Genomic DNA, 16,577 nt, shown 5'->3' with positions numbered 1-16,577 from the left:
GGACTTTTAAACAGGAGTGATTAATTAACAATTGCTTTTGGCACAGCAGATTACGTGAAGTAATAAGTTACTTCAGGTAATTATAGTAAACTATATCTAGGTCACCCTTATTATTTTAAAAAGAAGCAATGACTTGCATTTTATTTAATTATTTACATTTATTTATATTTTAATCAAACTCTAGATTACACTATCCAAAGACATGGGTCAAACTTTCACATGCACACGGATGACACCCTGCTCTATCTATCAATCATCTCCAATATATCTGTGTTGGCAGACTGCTGCCAAACATTTAACCCGAGATGAGCCATAACTTCATGCAGATAAACATTGAGAAGACCAAAGTCTTTGTCCCTCACCATAAATTCAATATCATTGTAGCTGATCCTTGCCTCCTTTGGACCACTGCCCGAGTCAGAATGTTTTCTACCTTGGTGTCCAATTCAATCCCAAGCTGAGCTTTAAACTCCATATCCTCTTGATTATGAAAACAATCCACTTCTACTTTGAGAACATCTCTGTTCTTTGACTCTGACACAGCCAAATTCCAAATCCATGCCTTTTCCACTTCTGGGCTCAACTATTATAGCTTGCTCTGAACAATATTCCTTCCTCAACTCTGTACAAACTTCAGCTCATCCAAAAATCTACTATCTACTGCCAATCCCAAAACTCACCCATATCCTCACAGGCCTACATTGGCTTTTATCCCCAAATGTCTTCAATTTAATATTGTCAGTCATGTTTAAATCCTGTCAGTGCCTTGCTCCTTATCTTTGGAATCTCCTACAACTCTCAGCCAGACTCTGGCTTCTTGCATGTCACTTCCTTCCATTGCCCCACTATTGGTCACTGTGCCTTCAGCTGTCTAAGTCCAATGCTCTGGAATTCCTTCCATAAACCGCTATACCTCTCCTTCTTTTGATCGCTCCTTAAACCTGCCCCTTTGACTAATCTTTTGGTCATCTGCCCTAATATCCTGTTTATAATAGGTCAAATCTTCTAGTCTTTGGATCATTGGAGACCAGACATATGACTGAAAATGCACATTGAGATTGACGCATGCACCTATGTGGCAATTTCTTGGGAAGTTTAAACACCCTCAGACTCTTTGGTGAAAGTCTCCATTTCTTGGATTGGTTGGAGACTTTGGACAGTTCTGCAGTACTTACCTGTATAAATACCCAGGAAATGTTAAGACAGATTAAAACCTAGTCTAACACCCATTCCATACCTGATCCTCCAAGCCTCCAGACTAACGCCCCAAGCTGACCACAGTTCCCCGATTGCGCTTGACTGACATCCCGCAGCCCCTTCTGACTGCCACCCCCGACCCGATTACTCCTTGACCATCTGACCTCTTAACCTGACCTCACTAACTCTGTCAACCCGACCCAAATACCTGTCAACCACCAGACTACCCCCTAACCGTGCTCAACTAATTGCCTGACCTAACTAACCTTCCAACCTGACCCAAGTACCCCCAACCACCAGACTACAACCCTGACCAGATTGGACTACTCCCCATCCGACTATCACCTCCCCAACCTGACATGTTGACAACCCCCCCCACCCAACCATCCGACTAACCCCTGACCTAACCTGATTACTTCCTGACCTGACTACCCACTCACCCACCTACAACCTCATTCACCCACCACCTCATCCATCACAACACCACCTACCACTTTTCCATTCTCACTCACTCACCCATTCACTCAGCCAACTGAGCCAATCTAAAACTGGTTAAAACCTTGTTCCTGAGTATTTTACGTTATTCAAACTCGGAAAGTTAGAAATATATACTTACACTTGTTTGTTAAGAAAACTTCAAATAATATTTTGCACTCAATTTTAACCCATCTAATTTTTATGGTGTTTGTGATACCGTGATCATAATGATTAAAACAATATTTTTTCTCTGAGTTATAATGTTGTAATTAACATTTACCTGGAAGGATTTGGACATTTTTGTTAGGAGAGTCGAAAGGTACTCCATCTTTGAGCCAAGTGATGGTTGCAGGAGGGTACGATTGTGCCTCGCACACAAGGGAAGTGGGGCTATTCAGAATAACAGTGACGTCCTCTGGAGTGCCTTGACTGTTAACACCAGGAATCTTTGGAGCCACTGGGTGGCAGAAAGAAAAAAAACACTAATTAGTTAAATGGCTAATTCAAATTCTAACTACATTGGACTAATATGGAATATGTTTATGCACCAAATAGTAATATTGCAGGGGGTAAAAATATGGTCACAGACCAATAATTCCTGAACTGCTACTCATATCAGGTGTGCAAATCTGGCATAATAATGTCAACTCATCTGAATATTTTTCCCAGCATATTACTCAAGACATATTGGAAGGCTATGAGGTAAAAGGCTTGGGGATTCCATTACCAATAGCTAGTAAACAGCTGCAGGCACACGCAAGGCAGCAAGACTTTCAAGAATTATCATTTGAGATCCAAATGTGCCACCATAGGTAAATTGGATGGCCAAAGTAGAAGATCAGTACAATCTAGGGAAAGAAAATGTCTCCATAGCCCAGCTTTTCCGTTGGCTGTGAGTGACTAGTATACCTCCCTATTCACCAGCTCATTATGTGAAGCAGTCCTTATGTTCCAACAACCCGTCCCGGTCCCTCCATGCTGACGCTATAGTTAAGAAAGTCCACCAATGCCTCTACTTTCTCAGAAGACGAAGGACATTTGGCATGTCTGCTACGACTCTCACCAACTTTTACAGATGCACCATATAAAGCATTGTTTCTGGTTGTATCACAGCTTGGTATGGCTCTTGCTCTGTCCAAGACTGCAAGAAACGACAAAGGGTCGTGAAAGAAGCCCAATCTATCATACAAACCAACCTCCCATCCATTGACACTGTCCATGCCTCGGAAAAGCAGCCAGCATAATCAAAGACCTCACATACCCCGGACATACACTCTTCCACCTTCTTCCGTCGGAAGGAGATGTACCAAATTACTCAAGAACAGCTTCTTCCCTGCTGCCATCAGAATTTTGAATGGACCTACCTTGTATTAAGTTGATCTTTCTCTACACATTAGCTATAAATGTAACACTACATTCTGCACTCTCTCCTTTCCTTCTCTATATATGGTATGCTTTGTCTGTATAGTGCACAAGAAACAATACTTTTTACTGTATACTAATACATGTGACAATAATAAATCAAATTATATCAAAACATTTGCAATCCAATGAAGACTTGGTGAGACTCATGCACAGTTAATATACAAGCTCCTTGCCCTCAGCACATAGGGTATCCAGGAACCTCCAGGAATTTATCCAACCAGAATTTTCTAATCCTATCCTATGTGCTAGGGTTAGAAAATTCTGGTTGGATAAATTCCTGGAGGTTCCATCAGATGACATCTAGTTCTGCAGTTGAGTATCATGACTTTGTGTCAGCAACTACTGTGCAAGAAAGTTTGAGAACCAGGAGACCACCCACGGCCAGGTGGAAAAGAAAGTGCCTCAGTCTCTCTCTCTGCCTGAACCCCAATCATCAGACTTACACTCCTAGTTTCTCCCCTCACTGGATCCCCAAACTCCATTCTGCAGTCTCCTGCTCTCCCCCAGAATCCCTTCTTCCTCTCTCTCCTAGGGTCCCATCTGCCAATCCCCATTTACCAATCTCCCTTTCTTCTGAAGCCCCCATTCCCCCACCCCAGAACCTTGTCACTCTCTTTCTTCAATTGTCACCACCAACTGGTTCTGCCACTGTTTAATCCCGAGTGGGGCCTAAGACACTGGTGTGTTTTCTGGAGCCTGTGATATCATGATGTGGGTGATGTGATGCCACTGCTGTAAAAATAAATAAATGATGAGATCTCCCAGGTTGTGAGCAGTGCCCAGGAGATTGACTCATATTCATAGAATCCCTACAGTGCAGAAGGAGGCCATTCAGTCCATCGATTCTGCACCAACCCTCCAACAGAGCATCTTTACCCAGGCCAGTTCCATGCCCGTAACCTCACACCTTAACCCCACTAATCCCCTAACCTATATATTTTGGGATAGTAAGGGCAATTCTGCATGGCCAATGCACTTAACCTAAACATCTTTGGAGGGTGGGTGGAAACCGGAGGACCCAGAGGAAACGCACACAGACATGGGGAGAACGTGCAAACTCCACACAGTCACCCAAAGCTATTGCAAAAGAGTTGGCAACCCGACATTGCTTATAATTCTACAGGGTTTAAACAACCTAGGGGCTCCAGGATGAGAAATCACATTATTGGTTATTTGGGCCAATATTCAGTTCAAAGTAAAACTTCCTATTCCTTTGGTCACAGAAGTCCCTTTCTCCAAAAACCAAATGATTTACATCAGAATATTGCACATGCCTGATGCCTTTTGCTTTAGAAATGGAAAGTTGAGCTCAGGGCTAGGTGGTTTAATATCCCCTGATTATCAACATTTTCTGGTACAATGTAAAACCAATTCTCTTCAGTTTCTTCAGAGTTACCCAAAGCTCTGTGTTGAATGTCTGGCGAAAACAGGACCACTCTCTTGAGGAAAACCTTCCACTCCTGGGAGGTTAACATTTACAATTATTTAGTACTCTAATGCTATTATTCAGCTTAAAATATTAGAAGTACTACTGAGGACACATACCTAGTACATTTACATTGAAGTTTTTGTTCTTGTCTCCAGCTGTGTTGGAGGCAATGCAGGTGTATCGACCCGTATCAGACACATGTGCACTCACAATCTGAAGAAAGCGTCCATTGGATAGAATCCGATGCTGCTGGCTTTCAGTCAGAGATTGACCATCTTTCACCCATCTTATTTGTGGAACAGGATTGCCTTTTCACAGAAAAGAAAACAAATTCTGTGAATTCCTTTTCTTAGTATGAAATATAATTGACAACTTTAATTTTTTTTAAAATCATTTGTGGGACATGGACGTCACTGGCTGGCCAACATTTATTGTCCATCCCTTGTTGCCCTTGAGGAGGTGGTGGTGAGCTGCCTTCCTGAAACGCTGCAGTCTACGTGCTGTGGGTTGACCCACTATGCCATTAGATGGAATTCCAGGATTTTGACCCAGCAACAGCGAAGGGATGGCGATATATTTATTTGTCCTAACTGTAGCAGATGGACTTATGATCTACTCTTATCTGAAAATTATGACTGATTTAGGAGTTGGATGGGTTGCTTAAATAAAAGGTCTACCTACTCCTGCCATTAAAACATTACTTTGTTCCTGACATAGAGCTATGTCCACAAGGAGTACATATAAGGATATTACATGCAGCCCATGATTTTTCATCTGTTGTGGCTGAAGTGTTGCAGGATGCAGATGAGAATATGATTATCAATACGTCCTCACAATTGTGTTCAGCACCAGGGGTATGCAAGTGAAAAAAATGCCCACATGTTCTCAATCTAGCTCATATCTCCTACAATGAATGGCACCATTATTCCTGCAGACACATGGGTAGGACTAGTATACAGTTTTTTTAAGTGAATCACTAGTATCTAGAAATTCAATGGTATAGGATTGAATGGAAACAAAATGTGGAGAATTATAATCACTTGTTTGCAAGTACAATTTCAGCATACTGTTTACTGGCACAACCTGTATTGAGCGCAAAGTGGCTATTTTGCTACCTTCTTAGGAAAAGTTAGTTGATCTATTGTTATAAGTATTATACTGCAGCCACCAGAATAGAATTGTACATCTATCTACAAGTGAGGCTTAATGCATACGTGGCAAATCACAAGTAGGTAATCAACACTTCTGGGATGGAAACATCTGCTAAGTCACGCTGTTGGTTACACATTCTGGGGGTGATTTTGACCCCGCATTCAATGTCTGCAGGAATGACGGCACATGCTTAAAATCCAGAGAGCAGGATTCGCGCCAGCAAGTTTCAGAGTTCCGATTTTACCGGTCCTTCACCAACTGAATGGCCCGAAACATGTCGCGGGATCACAGAATGCTCATTTGAATACATTACCATGTTATTAGCGAGGATTCTCACCGGGACTTCTCCCCTCCCCCCAACCCCCGGGTTATTCAGCAGGTGTGGTGTGCCGTCACACTAGTGCCATTTACAACAGATTTACCTGACATGAATAACAGATTTGAACCTGTCATGGGGGTCTCCCCAGGGTCATAAAGTATAGACCCTGGGGGAGAGGGACATGGCCAGTCAGTGGCCCAGCAATTCCCCTTGGCAAGGGTTGGCACCATGCCAACCTGTGCCAAAGGGTGGGTACCAGTGGGAGCCTCACGGAGGGGGATGTATTCAGATTTGGCGGTAGCTGGGAGCAGACGGAGGAGCAGGGGATGTGGGTGTGGAAGTGGATGCCAGCTCAGACCTCTGGGGGGCGGGCAGGGGGGTGAGGAGTAGAGGAGTGCCGACTCTGATGAGCAGCGGGGAGGGAGGCCCCTGAGACCTCTGTGGTGGTCTGAGGGGGTGGCGTTTACTCAGTTTCTGATCAGGGTGCCTTTTAAAGATAGTGCCCCGATCTCTGAGCAGTGGGGTTTTGCTCGTGTGTTGAGGCCCATGCTCCCTTTCTGATGGCATGAAACACGTACCCTTGATTTTCTTTTGGCAGATTTGGAGAGAAAACAGACCGGTTTCGTTGGAAAAAAACACACCAGTTTTCTCACCGGAAACAGCACTCTGTGATTTTTTGGTAAGATTTCATCAATTAATGTGCAAATCAAGTTGAGGATTTTTAGTTAATCATCCAAGAAATTTGATCTATACTAATTTGTGGAATTGTGCCAATTTATAATTACATTTTTCCTCCTCCTTCCTCAAAGAACAAAGAACAATACAGCACAGGAACAGGCCCTTCGGCCCTCCAAGCCCGCGCCGCTCCCCGGTCCAGGATTGAATCCTGAATCCAGGATCCCCGCCCAATTTTCCAGCCTATCTACATACCAATATCCTATCCACCGAGCTGTCCCTCACAGCTACGATGCTTTGTTCATTACAACCTATTAACTCACCCCCACCCCCCCATTCCAGACCATGTGGTCTCCAGGGAGAGGCGAAAACCCAGAGTGAAGAACCCCAGGGCCAATATGGGGAAAAAAAATCTGGGAAATTCCTCTCCGACCCCCTGAGGCGATCGAAACTAGTCCAGGAGATCACAATGGCCCTGATCGGAAAATGCTTCCCAACCCTAGTCATTTCCACTTCCACGAACACCATATGAATTCCCTGCCCCCGAGACAGGTTCCCAACTATCCGCAGTCTCGCTCTGTACTGGCACCAGCAAGATGATCATAGAATGAAGCCTTGAAACGAGAAACAAGGAACAATTAGCCCGCGCCGCTCCCTGGTCCAAACTAGACCACTCTTTTGTATCCCTCCATTCCCACTCCGTTCATATAGCTGTCTAGAAAAGTCTTAAACGTTCCCAGTGTGTCCGCCTCCACCACCTTGCCCGGCAACACATTCCAGGCCCCCACGACCCTCTGTGTGAAATATGTCCTTCTGATATCTGTGTTAAACCTCCCCCCCTTCACCTTGAACCTATGACCCCTCGTGAACGTCACCACCGACCCGGGGAAAAGCTTCCCACCGTTCACCCTATCTATGCCTTTCATAATTTTATACACCTCTATTAAGTCTCCCCTCATCCTCCGTCTTTCCAAGGAGAACAACCCCAGTTTCCCCAATCTCTCCTCATAACCAAGCCCCTCCATACCAGGCAACATCCTGGTAAACCTCCTCTGTACTCTCTCCAAAGCCTCCACGTCCTTCTGGTAGTGTGGCGACCAGAACTGGACGCAGTATTCCAAATGCGGCCGAACCAACGTTCTATACATCTGCAACATCAGACCCCAACTCTTATACTCTATGCCCCGTCCTATAAACAGAGTAAGAAGTTTAACAACACCAGGTTAAAGTCCAACAGGTTTATTTGGTAGCAAAAGCCACACAAGCTTTCGAGGCTCTGAGCCCCTTCTTCAGGTGAGTGGGAATTCTGTTCACAAACAGAACTTATAAGACACAGACTCAATTTACATAAATAATGGTTGGAATGCGAATACTTACAACTAATCCAGTCTTTAAGAAACAAAACAATGGGAGTGGAGAGAGCATCAAGACAGGCTAAAAAGATGTGTATTGTCTCCAGACAAGACAGCCAGTGAAACTCTGCAGGTCCACGCAACTGTGGGAGTTACAAATAGTGTGACATAAATTCTGATTCTAGGATCGCATGATAAAGACTCAGGAGGAAAAAAGCAGAAATATTTATGTGAAATAGTGTGACATAAACCCAATATCCCGGTTGAGGCCGTCCTTGTGTGTGCGGAACCTGGCTATCAGTTTCTGCTCCGCGACTCTGCGCTGTCGTGTGTCGCGAAGGCCGCCTTGGAGAACGCTTACCCGAATATCAGAGGCCGAATGCCCGTGACCGCTGAAGTGCTCCCCAACAGGAAGAGAACAGTCTTGCCTGGTGATTGTCGAGCGGTGTTCATTCATCCGTTGTCGCAGCGTCTGCATAGTTTCCCCAATGTACCATGCCTCGGGACACACAAGGACGGCCTCAACCGGGATATTGGGTTTATGTCACACTATTTCACATAAATATTTCTGCTTTTTTCCTCCTGAGTCTTTATCATGCGATCCTAGAATCAGAATTTATGTCACACTATTTGTAATTCCCACAGTTGCGTGGACCTGCAGAGTTTCACTGGCTGTCTTGTCTGGAGACAATACACATCTTTTTAGCCTGTCTTGATGCTCTCTCCACTCCCATTGTTTTGTTTCTTAAAGACTGGATTAGTTGTAAGTATTCGCATTCCAACCATTATTCATGTAAATTGAGTCTGTGTCTTATAAGTTCTGTTTGTGAACAGAATTCCCACTCACCTGAAGAAGGGGCTCAGAGCCTCGAAAGCTTGTGTGGCTTTTGCTACCAAATAAACCTGTTGGACTTTAACCTGGTGTTGTTAAACTTCTTACTGTGTTTACCCCAGTCCAACGCCGGCATCTCCACACCGTCCTATAAAGGCAAGCATGCCATATGCCTTCTTCACCACCTTCTCCTCCTTTTATACACTCATGCTAGATATGGTTTCGCAGGCACTGACACTTTAGTATTGCAACCCAATGGCCTTTTTACCTTCCCTAGTCCAGGAGAGCCTAGAAATAATAACACTTTTAACAACCATGCTGGCTGTGAATTATCATCTCATCACAGTCTATAGACCATACCAATGACCTCCCTGTTTTTGTCTGTGAGGTACTTGGAAAAGCCTCATAGGATTATGACTGGTATATCTTTGAGTTCAGGTTCTTCACTCTGGGAGGCTATAAATACACAAATTACAAAGATAAAATTAAACATTATGAGGTCTCTAGAGGGCAGACATTAATCACTGTTGATGGCCAATTTGCAATTGCAAATTGATCACTTAAGAACTATGGTTTAGGGCATTAGGGCCACAATATTAGATCCGGGGGCACAAGGGTGATGGGCTTGCATGTAATGTTGTCTTCAGCACTCATCTTTGTTGATCAGAAAACGCTGTCAACCATCTTTGGGACAAGATATTACATCATTCAACTAACATCATTACATTGTAAGAGAAAAGTGTGGTTTATTTCTCAATTACATTATTTCTTTTATTGTGTTTTTACCTGAAACCTCACAGGTGAGGGTGATACTGTGGTTCTCCTTGGTTTTCACATCCTCCATCTTATCTTCATTAATGATGCTTGGTGGCACTATTTATATTAAAAATATATATTGAAATAAAATCACTCAAAATACTTCACCTCCTTATTAGTCAAAAAGTCTAAAAATAAACAATTTAAATCAAATGTACGAAATTCCAACTGGGCCACTTTAGAGGGACTGAGTGAATTACAATTTCCAACAACGTTCCCATGCTATTAACATACAAAATTTAGCCTTGCACACAAATATTGCACATACATTAGGATTTTCTTGACACTATCCATGGATAATTGGATATTATTTTCAATTGTTTATTATTTTCAGTTTTTGGTAGCACTTTATCACATTGTTAGGGCATCTCTAAGTACATTGGGATGATTTGCAGGGTTTGATTGGTGGGATGATATGGGAGAGGGGACGAATGGTGGAGTGGATAGAGATCAGAATAGCATGACAGTTACTGATTCTTTATCCTGCATTTTGCACACAGAGTAACAGTGAGGCCAACAAATCTCAGCTTTATTGAATAAGTCCGACAAGCAATTTCTGGGGTATACACTTACACTATCAAATATGGAAATCTAGAAGGTGAAGTATGAACTACCCTGTTCCTCCACAGACTGTATTATAACAGAACCTTGATGATAGGCTCTGTATTCAAATACAGGAAGGGCCTGAAGTTGTGGTACTTCTCCATTAATCACAGCAGAAAATTACAGCTGGTGCATTCAGTAGTACTCACATTTTTTAACACTGTGGTCAGTTAAAATTACTGCCAAATAACTTGCTGTCCTTGAATGTTTGATTTTATAAGGGTATTGTTGCATTTTTTCAGACTTTAGTTAGTTTTCAACATTAAAAATAAAAGCTTTTGCATTGCTTTTTCTATCACTCTTTCATTTCTATTGATTCCGTTTGTCTTTCTGAATCTCAACTTGTTTCCTACACGTGATTTAAATCCAATTTATAATTCCTAGTTTAGACTCTGAAGGTCTTTTATTGGTTGAAAGGCCTCCCAAACTCTTGTCCTGATCACCCATCATAGGTTCCCTGTAGCGGGCATTGTGCTAGATCAGATACATCTGATATCCATAAGTCTCAGCTCAAAGAGCTCTGTCGATGGCTGTCAATGTAATGAGCGATGAATGCCATTCCTTTGCTACTACTGAAAAATTAAGCACATTATGGGCACAGTGTTACTGGCCATTCACACCCAATGGCCGCTGCAAGGGTGGAGAATTTGGCACTCAGCCAAATCTCCATTCACTGCAGCAGGGCCAGAAAATCCCGCCGGTGTGAACAACCGGAAAATTCCCCCGTGTCTTTTGATTTCTAGAAAGGGATCCGTGTGGAAGTTTTGATTCTAATACTTTCATGCTAATTGTTCAACTTGCTTGGAACTATCAGGAGGTGCTAATTACATTTATGAGTCTTTTTTAAAAAAATGTTACAAAATGAAGATATCAATTTTTCTTTAGATGAGGACAACCTAGGAATGCAACAAGGTTTGGTAAGTGTAGTTGGTCACAGAAGAGTGTAGCAATGTGATTGTGATTTTTTCCATCATTGAGGAAAGTGACTTGTTGAAATGCTTTGGCTCTCATTTTTTTTTACCTAATACATCCAGGTCAAAGCTTTTGGTCTCTTCTCCTGCAGCATTTGTGACCACACAGGAGTACCGCCCTGAATCCTCCAATGCAGGATGCATCAAGCGCAGTATGCGACCACCTGTGGAAAAATGAGATATCAAATGTTACATAAGGTAATTAAGAAAGGATATAAAAATAACAGCGCAATGTTTGTACAGCTTCACAAAGTTGAGTTGGGGTCAAAGTAACAATTACACTATTATTTAGGAATGTAATTATTTTAGTTAATCCCAGTTAAATTGTATGCCATGTAGTCACAATGGAATACACTAATCAAATAATTAGCTTTGCACAAACAATGAATCATTTATCTTATATATAGCACAGACATAAGGTCACCACCATTAGACATAGCCATATCTGTCTACTCTTGTTTAAATAGTTCTATGTATCAGCAAATGGGCTTGGCCATGTCAAATAGTTGGCTGAAACATTTTAAGTACTTCATATTTTCTTTGTGGACATTTTATGATACCTGATGGGCACATTTTACACTATATTACAGCTAAAGTTACTGCAGAAGAGACCAGATTTACAGCTAAGTCTGGCAGTAAATTGCAGTGGTGCACTTGGAAGGTATCCTGGTCGAGCGGCGCAGCTCGCCAGGAACTGGGCAAGCGGGACAGCTGGCCAGGAACTGGGTAAGCAGAGCGGAGCACTCACCAGGGGCTGGGTGAGCAGGACGGCTGGCCAGGGGCTGGGCGAGCGGCGTGGCTCGCCATGGGCTGGGTGAGCGGGACAGCTGACCAGGGGCTGGGCAAGCGGGGCAGCTGGCCAGGGGCTGGGCAATCAGGGCGGCTGGCCAGGGCCTGGGCAATCGGGGCAGCTGGCCAGGGCCTGGGCAAGCAGGGCGGAGCAGCTCGCCAGGGGCTGGTCGAGTGGAGCAGAGCGGCTCGCCAGGGGCTGGTCGAGTGGAGCAGAGTGGCTCGCCAGGGGCCGGTCAAATGGTACTGCCCGCCTGGGATTGGTCCAGTGAGGCAGATCGCCAGGAGCTGGTCGAGCGGGGTGGCTCGCCAGGGGCTGGTCAAATGGAGCTGCCTGCCTGGGATTGATCCAGTGAGGCAGATCACCAGGGGCTGGTCCAGTGAGGCAGATCACCAGGGATGGGCTCTGTGGGATATTATTCAATATCCACAAATTAAATGCTTTGCTTACACAACAGTAACAAGGATCTAGTAATATAGGCAGAAGGAAAATGATTCTGCTTTGTTGTCATCTGTCTTCCAGTGCATGTAAAAAAAAATCTGCTTATGGATTGACGCCAACTGTGAGGATTAATATAAACAGAGCAACTGATTTAACTTTTATCTCAGTATTTGAAGTCAACTGTAGCATTTCAGGCTGCATGCATAATTAAATATGGCTTTGCAGTCCTGATAGCTTTGGCATGTTCGCAGTGGCTGTATGCTTCATCAAAAGACTGATCAAGATCTACCATTCACATTAAAACTGAACAAGAACTGTAGAACTGCCCCCTAAAACGTAAATGCTCAGAAAAGTTGGTGCATTGCATGCCCATGTTTGATTTTTAAAGCATTAGAGGAAAGATGCGAGATTAATATTCATGACCCCAATCTTATAGACAGGACTAGAACACTTAGCCCCTGGAGCCTGTTCTGCCAGTCATTGAGATCATGGCTGATTTGCACAACAAGAAAACTCTATAATACACCATATTTTTCTGAGTGGTGCATCATAGGGCACGTTGGTTATGCTTCTTCATGCACGTTTAAATATTTTGTAAAACTTTTTGCCAGGCTGATAATATCACTGCAAGAGCAACAGGGCATCCAAGACCTTGGGGTAACAATGTGGGGAGGCAATGGCCTAGTAGTATTATTGCTGGACTATTAATCCAGAAACTCAGCAGGACTTGGGTATGAATCCCACCATGGCTGATGGTGGAATATGAATTCGATAAAAAATGACTGGAATTAAGAATCTACTGATGACCACGAAACCATGGTCGATTGTTGGAAAAAACCCATCTGGTTCATTAATGTCCTTTAGGGAATGCAATCTGTTGTCCTTACCTGGTCTGGCCTACATGTGACTCCAGAGCCACAGCAATGTGGTTGACTCTGAACTGCCATCAGGCAACTAGGGATGGGCAATGAATGCTGGCCAGTCAGCAATGCCCATGTCCCACGAATAAATAAAAAAACCCAATGAGAACAAGGATAAATTAGAGTGAACAATTCAATGTAAACTGAGTAACCTTTCACCAACAAAAGAGAATCTAATCATCTGCCCTTTACATTCAACAGCATTAAAATCATTGAATCCCCCACTATCAACAATCTGGGTGTTATCATCGAGTAGAAACTGAACTGGCCCAGCCATACAAATATTGTGGCTACAAGAACATATCAGAGGCTCGGAATTCTGCAGCAAAGTAACTCCTGCTGACTCCCCAAAATCTGTTCACCATTTACAAGGTACAGATTAGCAGTGTGATGAAATGCTCTGCATGTGCTGCATGAATGCAGCTCCAATAACACCCAAGAAGCTTGCACCACCCAGGACAAAGCAGCTTGCTTGAATTGGTACCCCATTTACCGCCTTAAACATTCACTCCTCCACCACTGACTCTCAGTGGCAGCAGTGTGTCCCATCTACAAGGTGCACTCCTTTGATAGCAGCTTCCCAAACCATGATCGTTTACCACCTAGAAGGACAAGGATGCAGGGGAACATCATCACCTGCATGTTCCCCTCCAAGCCACACATTATCCTGTTCCAATATCACTGTTCCTTCCCCATCTCTGGCTCAAAATCCTGGAACTCCATTCCTAACAGCACCACATGGTTTGCAGCAGTAATTAGGAATAAGAATAAATGCTGCCAAGCCAGCAATGCCCATATACCATGAAAGAATAAATGAAAAAAATCAATTCACAGAAAGAGAAATAAGAAAGGAATGAAATATTGCAGCGAGAGAGAGAGAGAGCCAGGAAAAAAAAAACAAGAAAAAAATATTCTAAAGTTTCCAGCAACAATTGACATACCAAAGGAATGAGGCTTAATGCTTGTTCCCTTTCTGGGCCAGAGAGGTTGATTTTCAATCATTAACAATTATTGCATTTTTAAAAGGGCACTGTTAGTTATTAGACTTAACTTAATGTGCAAATGCTGTAATTTAATGGAAATCACAAGGAGGTAAATGGCAGGATGTCATTCATGAGGCTAGCAACAGAGGCACAAATTAGCCAGCAACTTGTGACGATTTACAACATATATGGCATCTTTTCCTCGCCATAAGTTTCTGGTCGATTTGCAGATTAATACGTTATTACAGATTTTTTTAACAATGCAATTGTTAATGATTGAAAGGCAACCTCTTTGGCCCAGAAAGGGGACAAGTATTAAGTCTCATCCCCTCAGTATGTAGTTGTTGCTGGAAACTTTAGAATATTTTTTCTTGATTTTTCTTCCTGGCTATCTCCCTCACTGCAATCTTTCATACCCTTCTTTTTTCTCTTTCCGTGAATTGATATTTTTTCATTTATTCTTTCACAGTATATGGGCATGCATTGATCAGACATGGTTACTTTTGCAGCAAATTCTGGCCCGGTGATGCATTGGCGAAGGTTCAAGTAGAGCAACCAACAACAATTCTCTGGGATTTCAACCTCTAAGTTATGAGGAGGGACTTCCGCAGGTTACTTTTTTTTCCAATAGAAAAATAAAATTGATTTAAAAAGCTGAGATGTTGATGGTTTAGCTGTAACCAGAGGAACAGAGATTAAAATAATTAAATCTGTATTAAAACCAAAGATTTATTCCCTTAAGAATAGAGGACTCCCAGTAAAGCAGTTCAGACTGAGTTAATTAACTTCCTCAGTGAGAAGCTGGATAAATATATGGTTCTAATGGATGGTTGTAAAAGGATAAGTATAGACTAGGGAATGATCAAACACTCCATAATAGGCCGAGGGATGAAGAAGAAAGCAGCAGAGCAGAATTGAATACTGGTGATATGATGGTGGATGAATACCTTTGCTTGATTATCTTTGCGGGCCAGAGACTATATATACAATCTTTGCAGCACAAAAGGAAGCCATTTGTTCTGCTGTGAACATGCCATCTCTCTGCAAGAACAATTCATCCAGTCCCAGTCCCTTGCTGTCTCAGTCCCTGCAGTCCTGCAAGGTTTTTCTATTCCAATAATAAGATGTAAGATGCTCTTTCAATGGCCTCTTTCTGCACTGTAGGGGTTCTATGGTTCACACACTGCATGAAAAGGCTTTTCCTCATAACATTTTTGTTTATTTTAACAATTACCTTTTATTTATGACCTCTGGTTCTTGACCCTTCCAAAATTGGGAACATTTTCTCCCATCTTACTCTGTTCAGATCCCTCATGATTTTGAACACCTCAATCACATCTCCCCTAAGTTTTCTCTTATCTAAGGAGGATGGCCCTAGAATTTCCACTTTATGCACTTGACTGAAGTCTCTCATTCCCAGAACCATTCTCGAGAACTTCTTTACATTTCCTAAAGCCCTCACACTCTTCCTAAAATGTGGTGGCCAGAATTGGACACAATACTCCAGTTGAGGCGAAACCAATGTTTTATAAAGGTTCACCGGCACTTCCTTTCTTTTGTATTCCTTGCCACTATTTTTAAAGTCCAATAACCTGTGTGCTTTATTGACTGATTTCTTAATCTGCGTTGATATCTTCAAAGATTGTGCACATACATCCCCAGATTCTTCTGCTCCTGCAGCTCCTTTAGAAATGTATCTTTTATTTTATATTATTTCTCCTCATTCTTCCTGACACACGTCTCCACATTAATTTTTATCTATCGCGTGCTCACCCATTCCACTAGCCTGTCGATGTCCTTCTGAAGTTTATCACTATTCTCCGCATAGTTCACAATACTTCCAAGTTTTGTGTCATCTGCAAGTTTTTAAATTATACTCTGTACACCTATTAATATAGATACAACAAAGCAATACCGGCCCCTGGGGAGCCCCATTATATACTTTCCTTCAGTCCAAAAAACAACTGTTCACCACTACTCCCTTTCCTGTCACTCAGCTGATTTTGTATTCTTGTTGCTACTATCCCTTTTATTGTGTGGGCTTCAACTTTGCTAACAAGCCTGTTATGTGACACTTTATCAAATGCTTTTTGAAAATCCATGTGTAGCACATCAACTGTGCTCCCCTTATCACACAATTCATTAATTAAAAACTCAATTACGTTAAACACAATTTTCCCTTGACATATACCTTA

At 42.7% G+C, this 16,577-nt stretch overlaps 1 protein-coding gene across 1 annotated transcript in view; it reads right to left on the bottom strand.

Annotated features, from left to right (window-relative positions):
* Positions 1–16,577, bottom strand: part of hmcn1 (hemicentin 1) — a 493,052-nt gene that overhangs the window by 152,055 nt on the left and 324,420 nt on the right. Inside the window, exons 47-50 of the mRNA XM_078218304.1 lie at positions 11,299–11,412; positions 9,645–9,731; positions 4,645–4,836; positions 1,955–2,131 (exon numbers count right to left, since the gene is read on the bottom strand). Of these exons, the coding sequence (XP_078074430.1) occupies positions 1,955–2,131; positions 4,645–4,836; positions 9,645–9,731; positions 11,299–11,412 (570 nt within the window). The remainder of the gene's footprint in view (positions 1–1,954; positions 2,132–4,644; positions 4,837–9,644; positions 9,732–11,298; positions 11,413–16,577) is intronic.

This window comes from Mustelus asterias, chromosome 8, assembly GCF_964213995.1.
Source record: "Mustelus asterias chromosome 8, sMusAst1.hap1.1, whole genome shotgun sequence".
In the NCBI taxonomy this organism is placed as follows: domain Eukaryota; kingdom Metazoa; phylum Chordata; class Chondrichthyes; order Carcharhiniformes; family Triakidae; genus Mustelus; species Mustelus asterias.
The sequence above is the reverse complement of the archived record's forward strand: the minus strand, read 5'-3'. Positions and strand labels throughout refer to the sequence as shown.